The sequence below is a fragment of the Myxine glutinosa genome, chromosome 8 (genome assembly GCF_964187855.1).
Source record: "Myxine glutinosa chromosome 8, kmMyxGlut1.1, whole genome shotgun sequence".
Taxonomy (NCBI): domain Eukaryota; kingdom Metazoa; phylum Chordata; class Myxini; order Myxiniformes; family Myxinidae; genus Myxine; species Myxine glutinosa.
In genome coordinates, this window is record NC_136268.1 from 64,850,103 (window position 1) to 64,871,957 (window position 21,855).

The 21,855-nt window shown below is 42.0% G+C and overlaps 1 protein-coding gene across 1 annotated transcript in view; it reads right to left on the reverse strand.

Moving 5' to 3' along the window:
* Positions 1-21,855, reverse strand: part of LOC137433137 (uncharacterized) — a 131,370-nt gene that overhangs the window by 78,095 nt on the left and 31,420 nt on the right. Inside the window, exon 5 of the mRNA XM_078783346.1 lies at positions 10,125-10,289. Within this exon, the coding sequence (XP_078639472.1) occupies positions 10,125-10,289 (165 nt within the window). The remainder of the gene's footprint in view (positions 1-10,124; positions 10,290-21,855) is intronic.

A 21,855-nucleotide genomic window follows, 5' to 3' on the forward strand; every position in this document is an offset into this window, starting at 1 on the left:
TTTATAATAAATATCTTCATATAAATAGCTACAGTCACGTGAACAAGTAAGTACACCCCATGTAAAATTTTGACTTTTTCAACATATTTCAACATACAGCTATTTGATCTTCATTTCAACAATAATGATAGATAAAGGCGATATAATATAACAAACATCATGAAACATTTACATTTTGTAGTCCATTGTATAACTTAAATAAACATAAATGCAAATTTCGCACGTGGAAAAAGTAAGTACCTAGCCTGGTGTTGGTGGTATATTATAATAAATATATTTATATAAATAACTACAGTATATTCTAATAAATAGCTTTATTTAAGTAGCTATATTATAATAAATCGTTTTATATAAATAGATATGTTATAATATATATCTTTATATAAGTAGCTTTATATAAATAGGTATATTATAATAAATATCTTTATATAAATAGCTATGTTATAAAAAATAGCTTATATAAATATCTTTATATAAATAACTATATTGTAATAAATATCTTAATATATAAATAGCTATGTTATAAAAAAAATAGCTTTATATAAATATCTTTATATAAATAACTATATTGTAATAAATATCTTAATATATAAATAGCTATGTTATAAAAAAAATAGCTTTATATAAATAGATATATGATAATAAATATATTAATATAAATAGCTACAGTATATTATAATAAATAGTTTTATATAAGTAGCTATATTATAATAAATTGTTTTATATAAATAGCTATGTTATAATATATATCTTCATATAAATAGCTTTATATAAAAAGGTATATTATAATAAATATCTTTATATAAATAGGTATATTATAATAAATATCTAAATAGGTATATTATAATAAATATCTTTATATAAATAGGTATATTATAATAAATATCTTTATATAAATAGGTATATTATAATAAATATCTTTATATATATAGGTATATTATAATAAATATCTTTATATAAATAGGTATATTATAATAAATATCTTTATATAAATAGGTATATTATAATAAATATCTTTATATAAATAGCTATGTTATAAAAATAGCTTTATATAAATAGCTATTCTATAATAAATAGCTTTATATAAATAGCTATATTATAATAAATAGCTTTATAAATACAGCTATATTACGAGAACGCCACTCAGTAGAGCGCATACTCCCGCCATGGGTCACGTTGGAATAGTACGATTTCACAAAAGTTTGAGGGAGTAGTTCAGTGACAACACAAGACAAGACAACACAAGACAGACACTGCACAGATATATATTTAGAATATATAGAAGATAATGTAAAAAAAAAAACAAGGCAATTTCACTTACATTTTCGGATTCAGCGTTCAATTCCATATAGATGAGTGTATTTTGAGGCATGTGTGACTTCAAATAAAATTGTAAGCCAGGAAAACGTTCGTTTCATTCCTTAGGGATACAACATGTAAAACTGGCCCAAACGTCAAAACAAAACTCGCTCATTTTAAGTCGGACAAGCTAATGCGACCACTCATTCTTCTGGGAAGAATCCCGTGCACATGCTTGTCACACTTAGAAGTCATCTAAGTCTCTATAAGTTCATCAAATACTGACACCGCGATTGACATTCGCTTTGGTAAATGTTGATATCTCTTCTGAGGTAAAAAAACAAAACAAAACAAAAACCGTTTTAAAGCATTATACGTATCAAACGATACATTTTATGAAACGGGGAAACCTAATACACACTTTGGAGGTTTTAAAATGACAGAATATGTCTTTATTTTTTTTTTTTAAAGAACATTGAAGACGACGCTGCTAAAAAAATACACCGCTCTAACGCATAACCACGAGTTTAAACTACATTTACAACAAATATGAAAACTATTTTCATATCACAATGTTCATTAAAAACACCTCACAGCCACGTGATTTAAAAACACATCTCCTCCACGTCATTTTACACCTCAAAACCACATAATTCAAAATACCTCACCACCACGTGATTCAAAACCACCACCACGTTATTAAAAACACTTCACAACCATGGAAACAAAGGTTTCAGGGAGTAGTTCAGTGACAACAGACACTGCCCAGATATGTAGATATATAGATAAATAAACGTGAAAATCGCCAGAATTATTTTTTGGTCTGGGAAGCCCATGCGAGGTTTCTTTTTCTTCAGCCTCTCACAACCCTAGGTGAATATGCGATCTTTTTTTTTTTTAAGTTGGAATTTTGCCAAATCTGTTTTATTCTTTTGTTAATATACCTCAGCCATTGACAAATCTGGAATTATAATTTTATTTGAGGTTCAAATTAACCCGGGACATTGTGTCAAACGATGCCTGCAAGTCTGTACATGTGATAAATTATAATTAATCGTCCACAGTCGAAGACTTCTCCAGACCGTACATCCAATCATCTTCAAATTTTGCACACTTGTTACTCTTCATGACTTCTACTACAGTATGAAGTTTCACGTCGATCAAAGAAGTGGTTCAAGAGATATAAATGTTTTTATTATTTGCGTTTAATTAACGAAATCTGCCAAACCACGTGACCTATCGCAAATTCCAAAAGGGCATTTTAGTTGACTGATATGCTGAACAGATTTGTCAAGTTTCCCCTCGAATGGATCACAAATGAGGGAGGAGCTAGGTTTAAATGTTTGTGCTTAAAAACATCATAACTCTGAAACCATGTGATGCATGACGTCATGCTCATTGACTTTTTTGTTCGCCATGGGTATGCGATTCTGCCTGCAAAGTTTGGCCTCGATCGGTTCAGGCGTTTTGGAGAAAATTGGATTTTAGTGTTTTTCACTCAAAACAATATGGCGGCCGAACCACGTGACCTGTAACGTCATAATTACCATTAAAATATTCTGCAGACCGAGTCCCTCCTATGATAAAAATTTGCTCTCAATCGGTCCAATTATTGCAGAGAAAATGGTTTTTAAAGGAAAACAGAAAAAAAAAATCCCCAAAAAACTTCCTGGATCCGGAATAATTTCCTGAGCTTCACCAAAAAGGAATCAATTCTTCCTTATCCCAAATGCAATCATCCCAGCAACTTTCATCCAAATCAGTTTAGAACTTTTCCAGATATCTTGTTCACGAACACACGAACACACACACACACACACACACACACACACACACGACCGAATGCATTACTCCCGAGCGGGAGTAATAGGAAATAGCTTTATATACAGTCACGTGAAAAAGTAAGTACACCCCATGTAAAGTTTTGACTTTTTCAACATATTTGACATATTTGACATATTTGACATAGGTACATTTCAACATATTTTCAACATGTTTCAAAATCACAGATTTATCCCATCTCGTCTTCAGTTGTCATACCCTTCACTCCCGTCCATGGTACACGGAATCTTGTGGTGAGGCTGTTGCCCTGAAACAACTTGCTTTTGTCTCCTGGAAAGCAAATCCAACGGAAGGAAATCTCATTTCCTTTCACGAAGCCCGAAACAAGTGTGTCTCCACCCTCAGGAGAGCCAGGAAACAATATCTCACCGTTCTCAAGACCGAACTCTCTTATCTGTCTCCCTCTTCCAAATCCTGGTGGCGTCTGGTCAAATCTGTTTCTGGTGTTTGTTCCCCCTCCATCCCCTCCCTCACCTCAAACGGCTTAACGGCTGACTCCGCACGTGAAAAAGCTGAATGCCTCAACTCTGTGTTTGCCTCTAAATCTTGTGTCCCAAACCCATCCCTCTCTGTACCCACCGTACCCAGTCGTACCCAGCTGCTCCTGGACTCTGTGTCCTTTCCTCCTGACAAGGTGGAAAAGTTTCTGTCAACCCTCGACTCTGAATCTGCAACTGGTCCTGATGGCATCAGCCCACGGGTCCTAAAATCATGTTCTTCCGCTCTTTCACTCCCTCTTTCTGTTCTCTTCACCCTCTCTTTTGCTCAAGGTCATCTGCCATCTGCTTGGAAATCAGCCAACATCACCGCTTTGCACAAAAAAGGTGCAAAAACAGATCCTAGCAACTACAGACCAATCAGCCTTCTCCCAATTATCAGCAAAGTCATGGAATCCATCATTGCTTCAGAAATGAAATCTTTCCTCTTCTCCAATGGCTTGATCTCTGATCATCAATTTGGTTTCAGACCTGGTCACTCGACTCTGGACATGCTGCTTCTGCTTTCTCAACAATGGATGGAGGTCCTCAACGCCAAACAGGAAATTAGAGCTGTCTCCCTTGACATTTCACGTGCCTTCGATACGGTCTGGCACCCTGCTCTGCTCACCAAACTCTCTCCTTTGGTATCCATGGAAATCTCCACGCATGGCTGGCGGACTTCCTCTCTGGTCGTAGTCAACGTGTGGCCCTGAATGGGTTTCTCTCATCTCCTCTTCCTGTTCAGGCTGGAGTTCCCCAAGGTAGTGTTCTGGGCCCTGTGCTTTCTCTGGTCTTCATCAATGATCTCTCTGACTCTCTTGAAAATCCTCTCTATCTTTTTGCTGACGACTCTACTCTCTGTCGCTCCATTCCTCATCCCCCAGGTCGGCAGTCTGCAGCCTCCTCACTCTCTGCAGACCTGGACAAAATCACAGACTGGGCAAACAAATGGAACATGTCTTTCAATCCTGATAAATCTCACACTCTTACGATGTCTCTCCGAAAAGACCGACTGGACAACCCTCCCATCCACTTTTTGAATAATCCTCTCCAAGAAGTTCTGTCACTCAAGCTTTTGGGTCTCACTATTTGCCATGATCTTTCCTGGGAAAACCACATTTCAAATCTGGCCCCCAAAGCCAGTCGCCGACTGGGCATCCTCCGTCGTGCGAAGTCCTTCCTTGGCACACCTGAGCTCCTCACCACATACAAGGCTTTCATCTGCAGCTTTATGGAATACTGCTCTCCCCTCTGGTCTGGTGCTCCTGCCTCACACCTAGCTCGTCTTCACGCTGTTGAAACCAAAGCGTTTCTTTTATTGTTATTTGTCATGAAATATTTTGTTGAAATATCATGAAATATCAAAACATTTACAAATATCAAAATATCAAAATATCAAAAATATCAAAACAAATATCATGAAACATTTACATTTTGTAGTCCATTGTATAATTTAAAAAAACATAAATGCAAATTTCGCATGTGGAAAAAGGAAGTACACCCCTACATTTATCACTACTTCAAATACCTAAAATTAGAATCAGGTGCATCAGCTCAGGTGCAAATGATTAGAACATCGTTAGAGAGGATCTTGGAGGAACCTGTCTTATTTAAACCTCAGACATTTAGTTTGGTTTGCTCTTTGTTGTTGAAGTGAGCGGCGTCACCATGCCTAGATCAAAAGAGCTCTCTGAGGCCTTCAGAAAGAAGGTTATAGATGCCTACGAGTCTGGGAAGGGATTTAAAAAGATCTCCAAACAATTTGAAATCAATCATTCGACTGTCCGGAAGATCATCGACAAGTGGAGAAGATGCCAAACAACTGCCAACTTGTTCAGGCCAGGCCGCCCCAGCAGGTTCAGCCCGAGAGCAGACTGCAAGATGCTGAAGGAAGTCTCTAAGAACCCCAGAATGTCATCACGGGACCTACAGGTAGCTCTTGCCAGTGTTGATGTCAAAGTGAATGAGTCTACCATTAGAAAGAGGCTGCACAAATTTGATCTACATGGGAGGTGTGCCAGGAGGAAACCTTTGCTGTCCAGAAAGAACATCAGGGCAAGACTTAAGTTTGCCAATGAACACCTAGGCAAAGACCAGCACTTCTGGAACAATGTGCTCTGGACAGATGAGTCAAAGATAGAGCTATTTGGTCACACTACCAGAAGACATGTTTGGCAAAAACCAAAGACAGCATTTGACCACAAGAACATGATACCAACTGTAAAGCATGGTGGTGGAAATATTATGGTTTGGGGCAGCTTTGCTGCATCAGCGCCTGGGCAACTCACCATCATAGAATCCACTATGAATTCTTCATTGTACCAGAGGATGCTTGAGGATAATGTGAGGCCATCTGTTGGGAAGGTGAAGCTCAACCGAAGGTGGACCTTGCAACATGACAATGTCCCTAAACATACCAGTAAATCCACCAAGGAATGGCTGAAAAGAAAGAAATGGAGGGTTCTGGAATGTACAAGTCAAAGCCCGGATCTAAATCCCATCGAGATGTTGTGGGATGTTTCTTTATTAAAGATGTTTCATCGAGATGTTTCTTTATTAAAGAAAATGCGGGCAACAAAGAAACATGGTCAAATAACAATAAATTCCTAAATTGGAGTGCCCCCACAAAGACTCAGTACACAGACAAAGGGAAATATGATACAAAAATAAAAGGTGTGGTTGGCACCTATCTGCGAGCAGCTCTCGAATCTTGTCAGGAATTGTCTCAGGCTCGCATGCGCGCAATCCGGACACAGCTTCGGCCTTGGTGGGAAGAAGGCCTCAGTGCGCCCTCATTTCACTACGAGGCTTGCGCGTGAGCCGAACGGGCCGCACCTGTTCACTCGCCGTTCCTGCTTGGAAACCCGCAGTTCTCAGTCCATGGCTCTTCCTCTTCACGGCCACCAGCAAGATGTCCGAACACGGCCGTTCGTGATGGTGTCCAAAATCAGAAGGGTCAAGAAGATGCCGGCACACGACTGTTCACGATGAGATCCCGATTCAAGAGCCGCCGATGCTGGGAGAGACTAGATGTTCCATTCGCTATCGATACCCAAACGAGAAGCGCCAAGAACAAGCGGCCATTCGCAATGGGATCCTGGCTTAAGAGAGAGAGAGAGAGCCACACGAGAAACGACATGAGAAGCAATGCTCGCTGTGAATCCCCCACATGAGAAGTAGCACGAGATGTCGGTCCGAGCACTATTGTGTCCAGAACGAGAAGGCGCAAGAGGAAGAAAATGTCGGCCAGGGCGTTCTTTTATCGTCCAGGCTCTGACCTCATCTCAACACATCTCCATGTCCGACCCAATCAGTGCATGCCACCTTACCAGTCCTTTGTGCCAATCAAAACTCTGCCCAATCACTGCTCTTTGGGCGTGTCTCCATGGAGCTGCCTGTCCTGTGCGCTCACCAAGTCTGTGTTATCCACGACAATGCTTCCTGGCTGGCTTTCGGTAGTTTTTATATTTAGTGCCATTAAATGCGCAATTCTGGCTAAATGTGTGGGTGCTGTATCAAAAGAAGCAGAGGAATAAATAAGAGGCAACTACACACAGGGGATCAATTTATGCATAATTTCTCGCTAATTAACAAGCCCCACCCATCTGATGGGGACGAAGATACAAGCTTACCCAACATCCGGTCTACACAAATTTCCCTACTTATGGTACATCGAGGTTTCTTCTTCTTCTTCACAGCAGTCGGAGCACACTAATCTATACACTCTACCTGGTCTACAGTATCACTACCCCCCACAAAGGTAACACAGCCCCTCCCTGGAACTGTAGCTCCCGCAAGGTTCATTGCGGGCGATACCATCCCAGTCTTAACACTTACCGACTCACACTTAATTAGCCTATTAAATAAATCAGGAGAGCTGTGGGAAGCGAGCCGTAGCTATTTACCTATTCTCCTTAACGTTCTACCCCCTTAAGCAACCATTCATATTTCAAATATTTACAAACTTGAAGTCCTTGCTCCTAACTCCTGGGGTAGGAAGAAAAAGTCAAAACACACGCAAAAATCTATCTTAACCACAAAACTTATCAAAATGCAAAAATTCATAAATATATGTACAACCCCTTCCGACAGACCACGCCCCCCGGTGGATGCCACAATACCCAACGTTAGCTGCAGGGCCATCCCAATGTACCCCAAATTTCCGCAGGCCATGTCTTGGTGTTACAGGTGAGTGACATGGCTTGGTGGATTTCGCCCACATCCATTCACACAAATCCCATAACCATTCATACACATTTCAAAAAATAATCAAATCACATTGTCATCAAAGCACGTATTTCACCCCCCTGCAAGACCATGGCATAGATGTCATAACACATGTGCATGTGATCCTCAACAAGGCAGCGGAGAGGTACCGTATAAGCAAGATGGTGGGGGTGCTTCAGGCTGTGGTGCCCGCAGTCCAAAAACAAGTCGCCCGACTTATGACTTCTTCACCCTCCCCCCCCCACCCCCACTTTAACTCTTGGCCCGTGTCAGCCAAACAGCTCCTTACGCTGTTGTCCCGCCGGGGAGGTCTCCACACAGCCTCACGGGTCGCCGAGGGTCTCCATGCCGCCGGATGCCCAAACAGACTCCACCCCGATGGGCTCCCAATTTCCAGACACCACTGGCTGCCAGGAGCAATTACCACAGAGGGGGCTGCAGTCACCGCTCCTCCAGAGCTTGATCCATACCTGCGGACACACACACCTTCCCCACCCACAAAATCCACAATAACATTTCCTCCCCCGCTGCCATACAATTCTCAAACACATATTTCCAATAAAAGATGTCACAAAAAAATGCTGCAATGGCCTGCTTACATGTGAAATCCCCATTCACATTTCAATCACATTTCCACCATAATTCAATTTCCATCCTTACGACCACACAAAAACACGATAACCTCTACACATAAACCATCACCACCCACAAGACACTTTGTGGCACACATACCAAATGTGGCACACAATAAATAGCTATATTATAATAAATAGCTTTATATGAATAGCTATATGATAATAAATAGCTTTATATAAATAGCTATATTATAATAAATAGCTTTATATAAATAGCTATATGATAATAAATAGCTTTATATAAATAGCTATATTATAATAAATAGTTTTATATAAATAGCTATATTATAATATATATCTTTATATAAATAGCTTTATACAAATAGATATACAGTATATATAAATAAATATATTTATATAAATAGCTATATTATAATAAATATCTTTATAGAAATAGCTATGTTATAATAAATAGTTTTATATAAATAGCTATATTATAATATATATCTTTATATAAATAGCTTTATACAAATAGATATACAGTATATATAAATAAATATATTTATATAAATAGCTATATTATAATAAATATCTTTATAGAAATAGCTATATTATAATAATTAGTTTTATATAAATAGCTATATTATAATATATATCTTTATATAAATAGCTTTATACAAATAGATATACAGTATATATAAATAAATATATTTATATAAATAGCTATATTATAATAAATATCTTTATAGAAATAGCTATGTTATAATAAATAGTTTTATATAAATAGCTATATTATAATATATATCTTTATATAAATAGCTTTATACAAATAGATATACAGTATATATAAATAAATATATTTATATAAATAGCTATATTATAATAAATATCTTTATAGAAATAGCTATATTATAATAAATAGTTTTATATAAATAGCTATATTATAATATATATCTTTATATAAATAGCTTTATACAAATAGATATACAGTATATATAAATAAATATATTTATATAAATAGCTATATTATAATAAATATCTTTATAGAAATAGCTATGTTATAATAAATAGTTTTATATAAATAGCTATATTATAATATATATCTTTATATAAATAGCTTTATACAAATAGATATACAGTATATATAAATAAATATATTTATATAAATAGCTATATTATAATAAATATCTTTATATAAATAGCTGTATTATAATAAATACATTAAAGGATCACAAAATCAACAGCATATAGGCACAGCCCCTAGAAATGATGCGAACCTGCAGCCAGGTGTGGCATGCACATGAATGAGCCAAATTGTATAATTCACCCCGAGACTAATCCCAAATGTAAAATTGCTCTCATGAGGAGAGGTTATGTTTAGCAAGTGTACATTTTCTTTCTGTAACGACCAATACACGTTGTCTTGGCAAACCCACTTGGCTCTCATGAGGAACCTTATGCGGAGATTGACTGAATGATTGTGCAAACAGAAAAAGGTGCACCAACTGTTATGCAGATCACATGGCAAAGCAAAATGAAGAACCCTCTACTGCTCTTAAGACACAAGTTGAAGAGTTATAATTACATGTTAAATGTAAAATTATTAATTATTTTCACAAAAGTGTATGACTGCCATGACGAAGGAATGATCATTTCATTGCCAATTCAAAAGTGATGCTGGTTCAAAGAAGCCACAAGTTACCTGAATCCTTGGGCACTGGCAGCAGTTTGTCCGAAGACGTTCTGTGCTCTTCTTCAACACCTCCTTCATCATCTTCCAAAGTGAACAAATCACCAAGGGCTAAAATTGCGCTGCTCATGAGATCTGTCCCAGATTCTTTCAACCTATCGAGTAACCCTGGTGAATCTAGGGAGCCAAAGAAAGAGCAAAAGGCATAGTACAAGTTGGAGTCCCTCTCAAATATATATATTTGATATGTATATATATATATATATATACACATATATATATAGCAATTCATCACACTACTTTGTTTAGAGTGATAATACTCTTTTAAATCCGATGAATAATCTTTCATATTTTTGCTATTCTCCCACTTTTATTCTGTCTTCCAGTGATTCTCCAACTTCCTTTGTCCTAATACTTGCATCTTCCCCAGATATTTATTGCTATTACCCAGGCAGCCGATGATGCCGGACTGACACAATGTGTAGACATCTTGGGCAGCTGTCCCGCCAATGAGCCAGATTCGATCCAGCACCGTTGGTTACCTGGGTAAGGACCATATGTTTATAGTCTGCGTTAAAAAGTTTTTAATTTCAATGCAAAATATTAATTGTATTAAATTGACCTGTTGGTCTTCCAATTTTAACTTATAATGTGGGAATCCATGCTTAAATCCCATGTACCATGAGTACGTTTGTCAATTGTCCACTGATGTCTTTGTAATTCACATTAAAGTATACAGATGTCTACCATTATGTTTGTCCTGCATATTAGTAGAGGACCTGGCTTAGACATGTATGCACATAATTTAGGAGAGGATACCTCAACTGTTATAGGCTAATATGACCCCAAGGAACAACTTGGGATGTGTGCCAAAATCTCTATCCGGGACGAAAAGCCGGAAAATGACCACGCCCTTTTTAAAATGACCACGCCCTTTTTCATCAGAAGTGCTACTTCCGACATAGCTGTATCTTCGAAACCGTTGGAGCTACAGATTTTCTGAGGTGCTCAAAATGTTCAGCATGGCCATGTTTAGGGGGATCATAGAAGAGTGTAAAATTTCTAATTTGATATTTTACGAGAAAATGGCTAAAAACCGTTAGGTCAACTTATTACCATACAACTACCTACATACTGGAATTGCCATATATTTATAACAGTTGAGTTATCCTCTCCTAATTATGTGCATACATGTCTAAGCCAGGTCCTCTACTAATTAATATAATCATTCGATTATAAACTAACAAGACTGCTTCATCGCACCAGTGCCACAAGATCCGGAGAGAGTGAAACAGTGAGAGAACGACTTATCCATCCAGTGTCACAGAGATAATATCTCACTGAAGTACAGCGAAATGGTAAGACAAGCTTTTATTTATTTACCTAGTCTTATATCTGTGGCTTCTGTGGGTTAGAAAAGTAGAAAGGCACCACGCCACGGTAAAGGGAGGATGCAGTTAAAGGAGACGCATTTTGCAGTTTGCGCATGTTACAGTACACCCAGTACAGTTGTGGTTCCACCTCTACCGCGGATTAGAGGCCAAGAGGGGTCTTTTGTTTGAGGTGGAAAATATTTGATGGTAGAGCAAACTTTAGTCTTAGCTTTGCCTAGCAATCTAATAGTAGTATAATTGTATTGGTGATAGTGATATCCCATGCCGATCGAGAATTTGAAACATGTTTATTTTATATTCAGGATGAGGTACCTCTCGCTGCTCCTTGTGCTACACCTAAGCCGATCAGGCCGATCAATCTCGAGGAGTGCATCCTATGCCAGAAGAAGAAGCGATCCGAGTACCTCTCGCTGCTCCTTGTGCTACACCTAAGCCGATCAGGCCGATCAATCTCGAGGAGAGCATCCTATGCCAGAAGAAGAAGCGATCTGAGTACCTCTCGCTGCTCCTTGTGCTACACCTAAGCCGATCAATCTCGAGGAGTGCATCCTATGCCAGAAGAAGAAGCGATCCGAGTACCTCTCGCTGCTCCTTGTGCTACACCTAAGCCGATCAATCTCGAGGAGTGCATCCTATGCCAGAAGAAGAAGCGATCTGAGTACCTCTCGCTGCTCCTTGTGCTACACCTAAGCCGATCAGGCCGATCAATCTCGAGGAGTGCATCCTATGCCAGAAGAAGAAGCGATCTGAGTACCTCTCGCTGCTCCTTGTGCTACACCTAAGCCGATCAAGCCGATCAATCTCGAGGAGTGCATCCTATGCCAGAAGAAGAAGCGATCTGAGTACCTCTCTAGTGGTGAAATCGGTAGGGGGGTATATTGTTTCGCTTGCCAAACAAACAGAGAGTAATGACACTCGAGCTGCTAGGGTTCTTCGACTGACAGTGCAAGGGCAGGGTATCATAAAATACCACACCTCATCTTGCTACAGAAGTTTTCAAAGGGATATGGCTAAGACTGGCAGCATAACCCAACCATTAGAACAATCAGAACCATCTCAGCAGGGGCTTATTAATGATACATCTGAGCGACGCAGCAAGAGATTTAAGTCCAGTGTAACTACAAATGTCTGTGTCATTTGTGGTGCAGGTTGCAAGACAGTTAAACAGAATAAAATACACACATTGTTCAGAATCTGTGAAAAGCCGATGGCCCAAAAACTACTAAATGCGGCCATGTTGTTCAAGGACCAAGTACACTGAAACAGCGGCAATGTGTGAGCTAGATGATGTTTTTGCGGCTGATATCCGATATCACGACCATTGATGTAAAGGCTATTTCAATAAATATCACGCTAAAATTGAGGAAATACTGAAAAACCTCGAAATGGAGGATTCGGTAACAGCCGGAGACGACTCCTTCAAGGCTAGATTTTTAGCCCTTGGGATTGATTTTAATAGGTCAGCACACAGTCTGACTTCCATCAGAGACAGGCTAAATGAAGATTCAGCTGGAATAGTGTCAAACAGAGCTGTAAAGAAGCTAATCATCGAGCTGTATGGAGACGCCGTCTGCTTTACATACCCAAATAACAAACAAATATCCCAGATGGTACTTTGTACCAAGAGTTCTTCAGAGGCCTTGGTAGAGTCCCTGAGAGTTTCACCTGTCAAACGGGTTGCAACTGAGCTGGCGCAGGAGCTGAAAGACTACAGGTTTGGACTGCAGATGAGCTTCTGTGAGCCCCAAGACCTCCAACTGTCCATGGACAGATTCATTAAGAACCCACCACCAAGATGGGAGGAGTTTTGCTCCTATATTTTCAAGGGGAAAACAACCTCTCAGCTGAAGACTGATGTAGTCTTTCAAATTCTGCACTACATCCTGACTGATGGCAAGGAACCAACAGCTTTCCATGTCATGGTGGCCCATGGAGTGCACAGTCTGACACGATCAAAAGAGCTAGTCACCGCTCTTAACCATCACGGAATGTGTGTCAGCTACAACACAGTCAAGAGGATTGATGTGGACCTCGCTGAATGGATCATCACTACAGCAGGTGACAACAGAGTACCTCTTCCCGCTGTCCTTCAAGCAACAAGCCCACTAAATGGGGCATTTGACAACTTTGACCGCAATGAAAGCACCCTGGCAGGAACAGGCTCCACACACGATACCATCCTTGTTCTCTTCCAAAATGTTCCAGTGGTATTAAAGAACTTTTGGTCGTCTTCCATCAGCAAAACTGCTTTCCAGGCATTCTATGTTGAGTGGCTCACCACCAATTACCAAGGCACCAAACCTCTATACCTTGGTATATCACCACAGGCATGGATGGTGTCAGCTGGGTGTGCTTCTCCATTCCCTCGGCTCAACTGCACACACGAGGAAGCTGATGACAGGATGATGTTCCATGTGCAGGACATTCTAAGTCACCGGTCAGGACCTACACCCATGACGCTGTCATCAGGTGACACAGATGTCTTTGTGTGCCTGTTATACCACATCACAGTCAATTGGAGACATCTTGGCCTCCAAGAGCTCTGGCTCGTCTGCAACTCAGGTGTGAAAATATCAATATTGCCACTCCACGATATCTGCATAGCGCTGGGAGACGAGCTCACAAAGTGTCTCCCAGCACTCCATGCGCTGACTGGGTGCGATACAACCAGCAAGATATCAACTAAACTTGCAGCCCTGAACGCTGTCCGCCAACCAGGAAATTCCTCTCTGATCCTGAATTTCGACTGTCCACAGCTAACAGAAAGCGCAATACAGATGGCAGAGACATTCTTTGTCAAGTGCCTCAAACCATCAACAGACCTGAAGACATTTGACGACCTGCGTCTCGCTGCATTTGATAGCAATGCCCTCAAGGTGGACTTTGAGAGAACCACTTGCACCTCAACTAATGCAAGGAAACATATCCATAGAGGCTATCACCAACAGCAGCTGTGGGTCCAAGCCCCATTTAGAGATGCCACCTTGATTATGAATGCCGAGTCTTATGGTTTTGTAAGAAGGGGCAGTTTATTAGTCCCTGAGATTGTGATCTCAAAACCCGAAGGCCTGCCAGATCCCTGCACGTGTGGCAAATGTGCTCGCAAGAATGGGTGTCCCTGCAGGGTAGCTGGGATCAAGTGTTGCAAGTACTGCAAATGCAAGGGAGGTGATTGTTGTAAAAACCCTATCACTGAATGAACGCTGCTCATCATCCTCATACCTGGACTGTTGTGTTACTCTTCATGTTCCTGACCCTGGTTTACATGACACATAAACAGTACTAATGTGGTGTTAAAAGTTGTATTGTTCGCTGTTGGACAATTTCCCTGCTGATCTTTGAAACATTTAAGCTCTCTAGATACTGCTGCCTACTAAAGTAATAAGTTTTGTTTTTTGTTTTTTATTTAAAGTTCACATTCCATTGATAATAGTATCTAATGATTGAAAATAGTATTTCTTTATATTAACCAAATGCTCGCTTTCTTTCTTTTAAAAAAATCCCTTGTATTGTTAAAATTCCAAATTGTCAGTTCAACTCGAGTAAATGACACAAATGTTCTAACTTTGCTCTAAGTCCGGAAAATTTAAGTTAATAAATATATGGCAATTCCAGTATGTAGGTAGTTGTAGGGTAATAAGTTGACCTAACGGTTTTTAGCCATTTTCTCGTAAAATATCAAATTAGAAATTTTACACTCTTCTATGATCCCCCTAAACATGGCCATTCTGAACATTTTGAGCACCTCAGAAAATCTGTAGCTCCAACGGTTTCGAAGATACAGCTAAGTCGGAAGTAGCACTTCTGATGAAAAAGGGCGTGGTCATTTTTAAAAGGGCGTGGTCATTTTCGGGCTTTTCGTCCCGGATAGAGATTTTGGCACACATCCCAAGTTGTTCCTTGGGGTCATATTAGCCTATAACAGTTGAGTTATCCTCTCCTAAATTATGTGCATACATATCTAAGCCAGGTCCTAGATTATATGATATATGTACAAGCTCTTTTATGAACCTGATATAATTCGAATTTTAAAAATTTTAATTAATGTATTAATAATTGTTCGATGCTGGCAGCTGGCAAATGCTGATGTGATTTTTCTCTCGGACCATCTCGAGATGTCTGTAAATGGATTTAAAAGGCAGAAGCACAACAGGCAAATTGTACTTATATATATATAGATATTAATTGTATCTACGACTAAAGGACACATGATCATTGTGTCCACGATCATGATCAGGATCAGGACACTCAAGGACACATGAGGATACACAACATTGTAAGAGGCAAATGCCGAGACAGAGCAACCATATGGACTGTCTTCAAAATTAATCAAATGACAATTCATTATTACTCTTTCAACTAACGCTCTCAACCTCAACAAATATTACGCTTGCATTTGCCGAACGCAGCTACCCTGAGGTGTCATTTCTGGATGCTCAAAAACATTATGAGGGCCATCCTAAATGTTGTTACCCCATTCGTAAAAGAAAAAAAGAAGAATTCAAGTGAAAGATTTAAAGAAAAAAAACAAACAAAAAAAAAACCGACCCGGATCTCAGTCAACGGAACATCTTCTCTTCTGGACTTGGTTTTGACTAACTTCCCTGAAAATGTCTGCTGCTCTTCTTCTGCTCCGATCAGATCATCTGATCATGTCCTTGTTAAAGTGGACATCTCTCTGACCATCCTCAGGGAGCCTGCTCAGCGTCGACGAGTCTGGCATTTCACTCAGGCCAACTGGCACGGTCTTCAAGCAGCCATCAATCATCTGGACTGGTCTCCCATCTCTACCACCTCTGACATCAACTCATCCTGGGAATTCTTCCAAAGTAAATTGCTCTCTCTCATGCACAGATTTATCCCATCTCGTCTTCAGTTGTCATACCCTTCCTCCCGTCCATGGTACACGGAATCTTGTGGTGAGGCTGTTGCCCAGAAACAACTTGCCTTCGTCTCCTGGAAAGCAAATCCAACGGAAGGAAATCTCATTTCCTTTCACAAAGCCCGAAACAAGTGTGTGTCCACCCTCAGGAGAGCCAGGAAACAATATCTCTCCGTTCTCAAGACCGAACTCTCTTATCTGTCTCCCTCTTCCAAATCCTGGTGGCGTCTGGTCAAATCCGTTTCTGGTGTTTGTTCCCCCTCCATCCCCTCCCTTACCTCAAACGGCTACACAGCTGACTCCGCACGTGAAAAAGCTGAATGCCTCAACTCTGTGTTTGCCTCTAAATCTTGTGTCCCAAACCCATCCCTCGCTGTACCCACCATACCCAGTCGTACCCTGCTGCTCCTGGACTCCGTGTCCTTTCCTCCTGACAAGGTGGAAAAGTTTCTGTCAACCCTCGACTCTGATTCTGCAACTGGACCCGACGGCATCAGCCCACGGGTCCTAAAATCCTGCTCTGCTGCTCTATCTCACCCTCTCTCTGTTCTCTTCACCCTCTCTTTTGCTCAAGGTCAACTGCCATCTGCTTGGAAATCAGCCAACATCACCGCTTTGCACAAAAAAGGTGCAAAAACAGATCCTAGCAACTACAGACCAATCAGCCTTCTCCCAATTATCAGCAAAGTCATGGAATCCATCATTGCTTCTGATATGAAATCTTTCCTCTTCTCCAATGGCTTGATCTCTGATCATCAATTTGGTTTCAGACCAGGTCACTCTACTCTGGACATGCTGCTTCTGCTGTCTCAACAATGGATGGAGGTCCTCAATGCCAAACAGGAAATTAGAGCTGTCTCCCTCGACATATCACGTGCCTTCGACACGGTCTGGCACCCCGCTCTGCTCACCAAACTCTCCTCCTTTGGTATCCATGGAAATCTCCACGCATGGCTGGCGGACTTCCTCTCTAGTCGTCGTCAACGTGTGGCCCTGAATGGCTTTCTCTCATCTCCTCTTCCTGTTCAGGCTGGAGTTCCCCAAGGCAGTGTTCTGGGCCCCGTGCTTTTTCTGGTCTTCATCAATGATCTCTCTGACTCTCTCGAAAATCCTCTCTATCTCTTTGCTGATGACTCCACTCTCTGCCGCTCCATTCCTCTTCCCTCAGATCGGCAGTCTGCTGCCTCCTCACTCTCTGAAGACCTGGACAAAATCACAGACTGGTCAAACAAGTGGAACATGTCTTTCAATCCTGACAAATCTCACACTCTTACTATGTCTCTCCGAAAAGATCGACTGGACAACCCTCCCATCTACTTTCTCAACAATCCTCTCCAAGAAGTTCTGTCGCTCAAGATTTTGGGTCTCACTATCTGCCATGATCTTTCTTGGGAAAACCACATTTCCAAGCTGGCCTCCAAAGCCAGTCGCCGACTGGGCATCCTCCGTCGTGCGAAGTCCTTCCTCGGCACACCTGAGCTCCTCACCACATACAAGGCTTTCATCCGCAGCTCAATGGAATACTGTTCTCCCCTATGGGCCGGTGCTCCTGCCTCACACCTAGCTCGGCTTCACGCTGTTGAAACCAAAGCTTTCAGAATTATTGGAATCTCCCGCGATGAAGCTATCTCTGAGGGCCTTTCACTCACTCACCGCAGGCAGGTAGGTGGTCTTTCTGTCTTCTACCGACTCCTCTCCGGCCTTGCACCCCCAGCTCTCTCTGTGCTCTGTCCCCCAAATATTCCTACAGGTCGCACAAGATCTGCCAGCAACCCTCTGATGGTTAAACTGCCGAAATCTCGGCTCTCCGCTCACCTTCACTCTTTCATTCCTCTTTTCTCCCGCCTCTGGAACAAACTCCCTCACTCCCTTCAATCCCACTCCTCCCTCCAGGTCTTTAAAACAGCTGTTCACCACCATCTCTTATCTTCCCCCATCTCGCGAGATCTTGGAGACGGCGGCAGGGATTTTCGAAGCTCCAAACGGTCTCCACGTTTTTCGAAGTTAAGTCTGTTCACAATTGTATTTTGTCGAAACTGTATTTATCTTTCGGTGTGTGAAGTTATTGTGTGCAACTTTGGTTGTTTCTCGGTGTTTATCTTTCATAAATTGATCGTCTGTTTGCCGTGTCGTGAGCAAGGCCTTGTACAGTGTGCACTGTACAACCTTGAGGCTTTGTTTTTCTCTCAGTGGTCCGTCGTTTGTGATCCAATAACTTTCGTTCTCTGTATTCCCAGGCTTTTCACCCATAGCCTACTTCCTTGTGTAAATCTCAACTCAAAAAAAAAAAAAAAAAAAACATTTCCTTCTCTGTTCTCATTCGTTTATTCATTCTTATTCGTTCGTTCGTTCTTCGACCACGTGTTTCTCCCCCATTTCCCCAGATAGTTTTCACTCATTAACCTTCAATGTTTACACTTTCCCCTCAAGTTATGTATTCCGTCATATTTTATAACACCTTTTTCTTCTTCTTCTTTAAAAGGCTGCTTTCGACTTGCTCACCAAATCAATTCATCCCAAAAAAAATATCCATCTCCTATAGTGCCTTTGTTCTACATTCCCTAAACTCTCCTGCACTCCATCCTCCATCCAGCGTCCTTAAACGTATTTTTAACTCGAAGGTCACAAGAAACTCATTTTGCAATAAATGTTCGTTTCCCATAAATCGTACACTTTCAAAAATCCAATCTCACCCCTCCCCTCCAAATCTTCCCCATAACCCCTCCCCTCCAAATCTTCCCCATCACCCCTCCCCTCCAAATCTTCCCCATCACCCATCCCTTTCAAATCTCCCCCCTTGCCCCCTCCCTCCTAAACTACCCCCTCACCCCTCCCCGCCAAGACGCCCCCTCGCCCCTCCCCTCCTAGAATCCTGCCTCACCCCTCCCCTCCAAATCTCCCCCATATCCCATCCCTTTCAAATCCCTCCCCTTGTCCCTTCCCTCCCAAACTCCCCCCTCACCCCTCCCCTTCAAATCTCCCCACCCTCATTGCTTCTCAATTTCCCCCCGCTCACTCCCCCTCCTCAAAGCGTCCTCCCCGCTTCTTCCCCCTTCAAACTCTCACCTCCATCTCCCCCAACCTTCTGCCTCGCTCTTCCCCCTCCTCAAATAACACCTCATTGTGGCTCACCCAATCACCATCAAACCTTTTGTCCGCCCCATCCTTCCCTTTCTCCGAGCTATTCTGAAATCTCTGACACACCTTCAACAGCTCTCCCTACCTCTTCCACCTCTTCCACATCTTACCCTACCCCTCCTCCCCCCTGTTCTGTATCTGATGCTCCCCCTTCCTCTTCATTAACGGTATGGACCTCAAACATCCGGGGCCTTCGTTCAAACTTAACCGATCTCTCCATACAGGTTGCTTCTGTCAAACCAGACGTGATCTGCTTAACAGAAACTTTCCTCCTTTATGATGTCTCTGATTCCATAGTATCTCTCCCGGGCTACTCCCTCCTCCGGTATGATAGACCTGAGCCTCGTCCTGGAGGCGGGGTTGCTATCTTTATCAAAAACTCTCTTCCTCACTCGCCCTGCACTGCACTCTCTCCACCTCACCCCCAGGAATACCTCTGGCTACGGCTTCCCCTTCGCTCCCACCTCTTGTTCATATGTGTGTTGTACCGTCCACCAAACAGTGATGACTCCATCTACATCTCGCTGTCTGATGATATGGACCAACTTCTATCTAGTCATCCCAACTCTCTCTTCCTCATATGTGGTGATTTCAACTGTCATCATGCCAGTTGGCTGGGTGTGGGTACCTCTCTCACCAGCCATGGCTCCTCAGCAAAGGACTTCTGCGACTCACTGGGACTGACACAATCTGTCAATTTCCCGACCCGGATCTCAGTCAACGGAACATCTTCTCTTCTGGACTTGGTTATGACTAACTTCCCTGAAAATGTCTGCTGCTCTTCTTCTGCTCCGATCGGAACATCTGATCATGTCCTTGTTAAAGTGGACATCTCTCTGACCATCCTCAGGGAGCCTGCTCAGCGTCGACGAGTCTGGCATTTCACTCAGGCCAACTGGCACGGTCTTCAAGCAGCCATCAATCATCTGGACTGGTCTCCCATCTCTACCACCTCTGACATCAACTCATCCTGGGAATTCTTCCAAAGTAAATTGCTCTCTCTCATGCACAGATTTATCCCATCTCGTCTTCAGTTGTCATACCCTTCCTCCCGTCCATGGTACACGGAATCTTGTGGTGAGGCTGTTGCCCAGAAACAACTTGCCTTCGTCTCCTGGAAAGCAAATCCAACGGAAGGAAATCTCATTTCCTTTCACAAAGCCCGAAACAAGTGTGTGTCCACCCTCAGGAGAGCCAGGAAACAATATCTCTCCGTTCTCAAGACCGAACTCTCTTATCTGTCTCCCTCTTCCAAATCCTGGTGGCGTCTGGTCAAATCCGTTTCTGGTGTTTGTTCCCCCTCCATCCCCTCCCTTACCTCAAACGGCTACACAGCTGACTCCGCACGTGAAAAAGCTGAATGCCTCAACTCTGTGTTTGCCTCTAAATCTTGTGTCCCAAACCCATCCCTCTCTGTACCCACCATACCCAGTCGTACCCTGATGCTCCTGGACTCCGTGTCCTTTCCTCCTGACAAGGTGGAAAAGTTTCTGTCAACCCTCGACTCTGATTCTGCAACTGGACCCGACGGCATCAGCCCACGGGTCCTAAAATCCTGCTCTGCTGCTCTATCTCACCCTCTCTCTGTTCTCTTCACCCTCTCTTTTGCTCAAGGTCAACTGCCATCTGCTTGGAAATCAGCCAACATCACCGCTTTGCACAAAAAAGGTGCAAAAACAGATCCTAGCAACTACAGACCAATCAGCCTTCTCCCAATTATCAGCAAAGTCATGGAATCCATCATTGCTTCGGATATGAAATCTTTCCTCTTCTCCAATGGCTTGATCTCTGATCATCAATTTGGTTTCAGACCAGGTCACTCTACTCTGGACATGCTGCTTCTGCTGTCTCAACAATGGATGGAGGTCCTCAATGCCAAACAGGAAATTAGAGCTGTCTCCCTCGACATATCACGTGCCTTCGACACGGTCTGGCACCCCGCTCTGCTCACCAAACTCTCCTCCTTTGGTATCCATGGAAATCTCCACGCATGGCTGGCGGACTTCCTCTCTAGTCGTCGTCAACGTGTGGCCCTGAATGGGTTTCTCTCATCTCCTCTTCCTGTTCAGGCTGGAGTTCCCCAAGGCAGTGTTCTGGGCCCCGTGCTTTTTCTGGTCTTCATCAATGATCTCTCTGACTCTCTCGAAAATCCTCTCTATCTCTTTGCTGATGACTCCACTCTCTGCCGCTCCATTCCTCTTCCCTCAGATCGGCAGTCTGCTGCCTCCTCACTCTCTGAAGACCTGGACAAAATCACAGACTGGTCAAACAAGTGGAACATGTCTTTCAATCCTGACAAATCTCACACTCTTACTATGTCTCTCCGAAA